The sequence below is a fragment of the Bidens hawaiensis genome, unplaced genomic scaffold (genome assembly GCF_021521415.1).
Source record: "Bidens hawaiensis isolate Kalapana, Puna unplaced genomic scaffold, B.hawaiensis_p1.1 tig00034168_1, whole genome shotgun sequence".
Taxonomy (NCBI): Eukaryota; Viridiplantae; Streptophyta; class Magnoliopsida; order Asterales; family Asteraceae; genus Bidens; species Bidens hawaiensis.
Window position 1 is genome coordinate 80,853 of NW_027495886.1, and position 9,131 is coordinate 89,983.

The window sequence follows — 9,131 nt, forward strand, 5'->3', positions numbered from 1 at the left end:
TGGGCCGGTTCGGTCTTGTCACGGAAAAACCTGAAGCAATCCGGGAAGAAAAATTGAATCGTTATATATTCTTATCCATTGATCAATCAATGTATCGAGTTAAAAAAATTCATGTAAATATCAAACCAATTTAACAAAGTTAGCGTGTGGCTTGTTAGTTTTTAGGTTTGTGTTGGCAAAATCGGAGCAGTGAGTGGTGATTGGAGCGGTAACAACACTAGATTACTCGAGTGGATAGGATGACCAAACGGGGTTATATATCTATATATTTTTATTTTTGAAAATTTATCTGATGGGTATTGTAATCATATTCAACAAATTTAAGCCCCAAGCGTGTTACATGTTAGTAAACAACTAAAACTAATTGTGTAACTTTTGAATATTAGAATTTCAATTGCTAATATCTATGTTGATTACATATATAAAAGTAAATCGGCCATCTTAGAAGTATTAGATATCGGTCCCTAAGTACTTGATATGTGTTTGTTTGATACAGGAAGTCTTTTTACCATAAAGATAAAACTATGTCTTCATTTAGGATGATCCCTTTGTCTAACCATTCTAAAGCCGGATACTCATAAAAATTTGCTTAAATTGGATATTTTAAAGCTCTATATGAAAAATCAAAACGTAAACTCTTGTATGGCAAAGTTATCACAATCACGTTGGCGTGTTCCAACACATTGTGCACATTTTGGTGATTCATAAGACTCAAAACAATTAGTATAATCAAATCAATCAATGATACGTGAGAATCAATAATGGATGAAGGCCATCTATAAAAGTTTTCCTTCTTTAAGAGCATCGTGTGGCATAAGTCATAACCTACTAATAAATATTTATAATGAATAGTGATTAGTGAATTGTACTCGTCATTAAAGCATGAGTACTTTAGGCTAATACCTGTCATTGCTATGTAATACGAGGCTTGTGATAACATTTTTTAGAGTATTCTTAACACATTTCTTATAAATATGTGAGTGGATTTTGTAAATTATAAGATATGATTACGAGTGGTTGTGAATGTAGGAGAAAGAAAACGTTATGCAAGAATTTGGGTTTATATCGTATAATTTTTCAATATATTCTGAAAGCGATTGTGAGTAGATAATAGAAAAGATAGTGATAGATGTATTAGAAAATAATACTTAATTGAAAAAAAATATAAAATATATTTTTTAGTGTAATTATATGTTATGAAATGTTTTGAAATACTTGAATTAAGTAATACTTTCATTTAACTATTATTAGGCTTTCTATTCATTTATCTGTATTGAGTAAATTCCATTTAATTATCAGGCTTTCTATTCATTTATATTCATTCATTTGTTTTGTATTGAGTAAATTCCATATAACTATAGGCTTTCTATTCATTTATTATTTTCAAGTGTGTAATTTATAAAAAAATGTTTTGTTTATACTTAAATTTTGATAAAAGACGTACAATTGGAATCAAATGAGTCCAAACTAAAAATCGATCCACTATTACAATAAAAAGAAAATAATAATGTGCTGCAAATTACTACTAGAAGTTGGATCTTGTGTTGTTTTTCCTTACCACATACATCGGTATAGTAAATAGTGGCTCGCACATGCGCAAATTCCAATGTGTAAAGAGGTTAGGCGTGGTGGTTATCAAACATGTGTTTATGCTGATGATGTATTTCTTTTGGGAGAATGGTCATGTATGAACTTCAATAATATTGCTCCTATTACGAGTCATTTTTTATGGTTTTAGGTCTAAAGGTGAATTGTAAAAAGGCAACCTTTCCAGATTTGAGTTCGAAACTGAAATTGATTGTTCGCCCCTATTTATTTTTTAATATTTGTTGAAAGTGGGTGTAACGATTTTTAACTTTTATTAATATATGCTATTTCGTTGGTCATTTAAAAAATTAAGTTGATGAGAAAGAAAGTGTAACGACAAATATATAAAAAAATATTATTAAATTAAAACTGAGAAAAAATTTAGTGATTTATAATGTATTACAAAGATAGAGATAACGCGGAATGGAGTGATGCTCTGCAAATAGAATTTCATCAAACTTGGCGGCAGAGAACATACACAAATAATTAAACTATGTGTAGTGGAGGGCTATAAAATAAGGGGGTTTTCGACATGTGACACCACGTCAGTAGATGAACTATTTTCATTTTAGGGGTGTAGTGATGTGTAGGTCAACCCCCCCCCCCCCCACCACTTGTTTTATTATTATTTTCATTCACACAACCGACGACAAAAGATATGCGCCCCTCCCCTCACTTATGGCCCTTTTGTCACACACGGGGCGGTATTGTAACCTCATATCACCCAAAAAACCAACAACATGTCACCCACTACGTTCATTCTCAGAAGCATATATGTAGATTTCATAATTCCTGAAATTCTGAATTAAAGAGATTATGGACTGTTTTATGGAAGTAGGTAGATTTGGAGAAAATGAAAAATGACGCGTGAAAGTGAACTATTTTGATAGTTAATTCATTTTCAAATTTATGAGGGCACCACTGATCGAATGACCCACTAATTTACTAATTGATATTTAGTATCACAAACTAGTCGATTCACATGAAACTTCTAGTCAACTAATTTATTGTTAACATCAATTTAATCAGTTATAAAACAAGTGTAATAAACTTTTTTATTTTATTTTTACTTCTTTTATGAATATTTGTATATTGACGAATTTATTTAATTGAATTTCGACGTGTATCCAATGATTTAAAAACAACCAACCGGTTAATTAGGTAATCTGTATATAACTGTAGAGGTAGAGTATCAAAAAGACCTAAATACCTTTAAGTACTACCCGCGGGTCAACAAGAAGCCTCCTTCAAGCCACCCGCGGAACATATGGATCACTCGCTTAACCGCCTAAGGAAGAAACGCCCATATGACGTATGCGGAAGCATCCTGGCACCCTCAGAAGTCGTCCGCAGGACGAAGTTCTCATCCGCATAAATGACCAATAGGTAATGCCCCAGGACATCTGTCATTTGCTAATTACTTTCTAGAAGATTTACCAATATGCTTTCTTGGGCAATACGTGATCTCTCGGCTAATGAATAGAGGACACCTGACAAGGCCGTTATAATTGTGCACATGACCAGGGTTATCTACCATCCTATCTCATAAGGACACGCGTCCAAGTTGTTATACATGCACATGCAACGTATAGTTGAACATATCATTTGAGGACACGTGTCTAGGTGGTTACGCTAGCATCTTCTAAAAAGGACAGCTGGCCCAATCACCTTCCCACACCCTTCGGCTATAAACACCCTCTTAATCTTCATGAGGTATTTATTCACTCTCTCTACTCTTTCCATATACTTAAGTATTTATCTTCGTCAGGATTGTACTTATTCTCACGCCGGAGGGTGGTTACGGGAAGACCCCCCCCCTCTTGTCCTTCCCGTAACGAGCTCACGGTGTCTGTTTTGCAGGTTCATGTCACTGGACTTCAGGGAATTGGGTTTGTATCGTGCTGGTTGTTATCCGTATCCTACCCTGTAGACTCATCGGATCTAGGACCCGTCAAGGGGAGTAGATATGTGTTTCTTCAATACCGTAACATGATTAGGCTATATTAACAATGTAACTAGGTTTAAAACCCGCCACGTTGCGGCGACTTGACACAAATTCGGTCGTTATTGGTTAAGTTCACCACGACACCTACACTAAATAAAAAAAATATGTATGTGAACACCCGAAATAGTGTCAGCACACGTACAACTTATGATCAAAGCAGCATACGGTCGGTATCGGTTAGGTTTGTCCAGTACCAACGCTGATTAGAAAAACAAAATACTAAACATATAGCTTATGATACAAAAAATAATATATATAAAACGATGTTTATCCGGTTGAAAAAATACAGACGTTGTGGCAAGAATTCAGTCGGTATCGATAGGTTCGCCACGGAACTTGACTAAACCCAAAAAATATTTTCGAAAAATTAACATACTTGAAACAAAAAAAAACACTAGTGTTTCAGAGGCGAATCGGCACACATTCGGTCGGTATCAGTTAGGTTCGTTATCGTACCAGAAGTAAACATTAAAAATAATTTCGTTATTGGCTAGGTTCGTTACGGCACTGAAATAAAGAAACAAAATCGGGAGTTTTGACGATGAGTCGATGCATATTTAGTTGGTATTGCGTAGTTTCGTTACGATACCGAAACTAAATCTAAAACTTAACTTCGTCAAATTATAATACTCAAATAAAACTAAATAAAGCCTTTAAAAGAAGAATCTAAATTCAAATATATTTAAGAAAAACATGATGTCCGATAAATAGATAAAAAAGATGCCTATGTCAATAGTCAACAGCAAAGCGAAGTATCGAACCAGGGCAACTTAATACTGCAAATGCAATTATTTAACAAAATCAACTTCAGCCAACTTGCCATGGCTAACAATATCGTTAGAATGATGAAACTTAAATCTTAAATGGTAAAACAATTAGTATTCTGTGGCACCAGCTGTTGACGTTTATCTCTATATATATATAATATTACAATTAGTTACATCATGTTTGACAAGCTTTATGTAAACGTTACGGCATGTTAAAAGTTGCATAACTTCATATCTTGTTATAGTAAAACTTTGTAGCTAAAATGTTTTCTCACACATAAAAATATATATGAAAATTTCACTTTCTCATATTTCAACATCCAAAAGAATATTACATGGGCTATCATTAAGATTGTAATAATGTTTCAATAACATTTTAAATAAATATTAAATAACATTTTAAATGTGGGTAAAAATCAACATCTCACAACATTGTACTATTGATTGTAATAATGTGTCAATAACATTTTAAATAAATATTAAATAACATTTTAAATATGGGTAAAAATCAACCTCTCACGACTTTGTACAATTTATATAACATATATATAAAAAAATTATTACATAACATTTTAAATTTTAAATAAATAATAAAGAAATAAAAAGTTTGACCTATTTGACTATTTCATTCTATGCTTTTTGAAAGATGTATTTACTTGTTTCTTTGTTTGTTCATTTACTATCGGTAAAAAGTACAAAGTATTAGTTAGGTTTTGTCAATAAAAAAAGCTCCCCTTCAAATTTATAATAATATTAACTTTAACACATGACAATAATTTTCGAGTTCTTATATGACTTGGAAATTGTTTTAAGGACCGATTGATTCCTTCAACCAACTTAATTAAATTATGTGAAACCTCATTAAAAAACCCCTTTTGTTTTTTGAGAAGCCAAACAGCAGCAACCACATCATCATCTGTCTAAATTACCGATCTGACAGCTAAAAATACCACTTTTTTATATTCTCTTACAAAAATCAGTCTGACCCATCATTGAACACAAATGGGCCATCAAAACACATCAAAAAAGCACATCCATATAAAAAACATTCAAAAAACTAACGTGACATGTTCTGACCAAAATTAAATGAGTAGTTAACCATGTCACCGTACCAAACTAATACATCCCAATGACAATGATGTATTCCCCTAATTCGAAGACTTAAAACCCAAAATTGTGCATGTTTGGTGGCGTTGATGATAACCAACAAAAGTAAAGTAGCCAAATAGGTATCGTCGCTCAAATAAAAGTTGAGCCGACCAGACGAACATAATAAAATAAGAAAGAGATATATATGTATAGTAGAGGGGTGATATATGAATAATAATTTATTAAAAACCTCCCTCTATTTTCTGAAAACAGGAATCCAAATCCAACTCAACTCTAGAGAGAGAAACAGAGGGAGTCAAACCGAGATCACTCAAGCAACAACCACGGCATTAATGGCGGAAGGTCCAAAACCACGACAACACAGCGACGAAAGCGTTAAGCTCTTCGTCGGCCAAGTCCCCAAACACATGACCGAACAACAACTCACTTCAATGTTCAACGAATTCGCTCAAATTGACGAAGTCAACATCATCAAAGACAAAGCCACGCGCCTGTCGCGAGGTAGTTAATTTAATTATTACATCACATTTAATTAAGCAATGTTACCTTCCAGATCACTAATTCGTTGTTTCTTATTATGTAATTGTTACTGATTTATTTACATTGTTGTGGTTGTAAATAATATGAGTGCGTTTGTAAACCCTAATTTGGTAGTTATTGTTTGGTATCAGGTTGTTGTTTTGTTATATGTCCGAGTCGAGAGGAAGCGGACAAGGCTGTGGATGCGTGTCATAATAAGAAGACTCTCCCTGGGGTGAGTGTTGTTGCAGATCTTTGATTTGAATAATATTGTTAAACTTGTTTCGGTTTGTACGGGACAGCATGGGATACTAACTATTCGAATATGTACTTTCGAGTAACAATTGGAATTGTTACTGGTTTAATTGAAATCTGATAGTCACTGTAGAACAAGTTCAGTTAGGCATTTGTAATATTTTTAAACATTTATATTGGTTTATGAAGAGAAGCATACACGGTACACTTAACTAGAGTAATTATGCTAACACTAGAGTAGTTATTATTACCATGGTTGCAAATGTCGCACTTAGGTGCAGAGTAGTATCCCTGAGCACTCCCCGACTAGGCTGAGTACTCAACGAGTAATTCCGTTGTACTTCCTGACTAGGCTGAGTACTCGCAACTCCACAGTCGACCGACCTGGCAGTGCCGAACGACTTCTGAAACTGAACTAGCGTAATCATTATTACGTTACTTCAAAATTGTAGTGTAATAATAATCGTAGTTCAAGCATAATTACTTTAGTTATTTGTACGCTTTTCATGTTAAGATCTATATGTACTAGATCTCACCTCATGATTTGTAATGGTTTTCTGTTTGGAAAATGTGATATAATAATAATATGTCTTTTGTTGTGTATCAGGCAACTTGTCCATTGCAAGTGAAATATGCAGATGGCGAGTTGGAAAGACTAGGTATGACATGTCACATGCTATTTATCGTATTTAATATTACTAACTTTGTGTGTTTCAATTCTACTTATAATTATAAACTTTCACTTAATATATCTGATTATCGTTCAAGAGCACAAACTATTCATTGGCATGCTTCCAAAGAATGTTTCCGAGAGTGAACTTTCAGAATTGCTTACTCAATATGGAACCCTGAAAGACCTACTAATCTTGAGAGGCTCACAACAAACAAGCAAAGGTGCAGTATAACATATTTTATGCAATGTAACAATAACAAGTTATAACTTACATGTAAAGTTTTTATTAATGTTTTAGAAACAATGGTAACAGGTTGTGCTTTTGTAAAGTATGAGACAAAAGAGCAAGCGGTTGCAGCTATAGAAGGCCTTAATGGGAAGCACAAAATGGAGGTTGTGTATATGTAATTAATAACTTAACTTTGTATGTTATATACCAATATGCTAATAATTGTGCAAATAGGGTTCAACCGTCCCTCTGGTGGTCAAATGGGCCGATACTGAAAAGGAAAGATTAGCTAGAAAAGCCCAAAAAGCACAATCATGGGCTTCTAATTTTGCAAATGCTGACATGACACATCCGTCTTTATTTGGAGCTATGCCGATGGGTTACGTTTCACCGTATAATAACTATGGATACCAGGTTTGTTGGTTAATTTTGATAAAATAATTAATGGTTTTATCAACGGTTCAAATGTTAATGGGTTTATTTAAAAGTTGGTTTTGTATGTAGGCTACTGGAAATTATGGGTACATGCAGTATCGGCTTCCACCGGGCCAGAATCAACCTTCTCCAAGAAATTATCCTGTGCAAGGTTATCCGCCTGTTCCTATGGCGTACCCTCGGGGCATGATGAGTGGGCCACCTAGTCCAGTTGTGAACAACCTCCCTGCAACATCTTCAAGCGGTGGTGCGAGTCCTGCTGATCATGTTGAAGGTTTAAGATCTTTATGACATAAATACCCTTCCTTTATGCAAAGATGTAGTTTATGAGAGTTTTAAGTGGGATTGTAAACGAACTGAACGAACACAAATGGAGTGTGTTCGTGTTTGCTCATTTAACTTTAATCAAATCGTCGAACAATTAAATGAAGAGGGTTTTTTTGTTCACGTTCATTCAATGAGAAAATGAGAATGTTTGTGTTCGTTTATGTTCGTTCGTTAACAATATAAGTGAACAATGAATATAACTGAAAATATGAACGTACATAACTGAAATAAAACTAGTTAAAAGTAATGTGAAGAACAATGTGTTGGGCCTCAAATTATTTAAATCATACCAAGTTGTGATTGGCCAAAAAATTAAACGTTTTCGAATACACTTAAATATACATAAACTAACAAACATAAATGAACGTTTACGGTCATAAATGAACGAAAAGGGCATGCATGTATAACCCATCGAACGCTTCACGAACCGTTCACTGAACGTTTGGTTCGTATACAAGCCTAGTTCTAAGTGTGAAATTACATATTTACCCCCATGGACTCAAATCTGTGTTTGATGCAATGGGTGAATAAGAAGTTTTAAGTGTTTTGCTTTAACAAACATGATATTATGTAAGTTTTCAGGGGTATATATGGAATTACTGCTATTCCATCATTATTTTTTAACAGTCCGTTTGTTATACAGGTCCACCTGGTGCCAATCTATTTATTTACCATATTCCTCAAGAATTTAATGATGAAGAACTTGCAAATGCTTTTAAGGAATTTGGAAGAGTTTTGAGTGCTAAGGTTTTTGTAGACAAAGCAACTGGTGTTAGCAAATGCTATGGTATGAATTACATTATTATACAACAATTACAATCAATTTGTTATATTTTCTCCAACTTTTAATTATATTCTTGCTTTCAGGCTTTGTAAGTTATGACACGTCAGCTGCTGCAGAATCTGCAATAAATAAGATGAATGGATACCAATTAGGTGGTAAAAAATTGAAGGTTCAACTCAAAAGAGACAACAAACAAAATCAACCTACATCAGTCTAAGTTTAAACACGTATATGTTTCTGGAATCGGGCTACTGTGGGGCGGATTTGGGGAAGTAAATGACTATGCTGCCCCTGTTCCATCCCACGTGTAACCGATTCATGAGATCGAAACCACCACTGACACTTGTAACATTTAGTTGATTGTGTTGTAATTTATAATTGTGCAACATTGGACGAGACTCGTATAGTCATTGACTTTCAATTGATTTATTGATTCTTAT

General features: G+C 33.9%; 1 protein-coding gene across 1 annotated transcript; it reads left to right on the forward strand.

Moving 5' to 3' along the window:
- The first annotated feature begins 5,659 nt into the window (after window positions 1–5,659).
- LOC143585786 (RNA-binding protein BRN1-like) lies at window positions 5,660–9,131 on the forward strand. Its single transcript, XM_077067486.1, has 9 exons — window positions 5,660–5,970; window positions 6,141–6,223; window positions 6,851–6,902; window positions 7,012–7,137; window positions 7,230–7,309; window positions 7,380–7,559; window positions 7,650–7,854; window positions 8,551–8,694; window positions 8,775–9,131. Exons 1-9 carry the CDS (start codon window positions 5,676–5,678, stop codon window positions 8,906–8,908), a joined length of 1,299 nt encoding a protein of 432 aa, XP_076923601.1. The 5' UTR covers window positions 5,660–5,675; the 3' UTR covers window positions 8,909–9,131.

Excerpts from the sequence above, each read along its gene's own strand:
- LOC143585786 (XM_077067486.1), top strand. The coding sequence starts at position 5,676 with ATGAATAATAATTTATTAAAAACCTCCCTCTATTTTCTGAAAACAGGA. Across the intron at positions 5,971-6,140 it reads AGCCACGCGCCTGTCGCGAG|GTTGTTGTTTTGTTATATGT; the intron begins GTAGTTAATTTA and ends GTTTGGTATCAG. Across the intron at positions 7,310-7,379 it reads ATGGGAAGCACAAAATGGAG|GGTTCAACCGTCCCTCTGGT; the intron begins GTTGTGTATATG and ends TTGTGCAAATAG.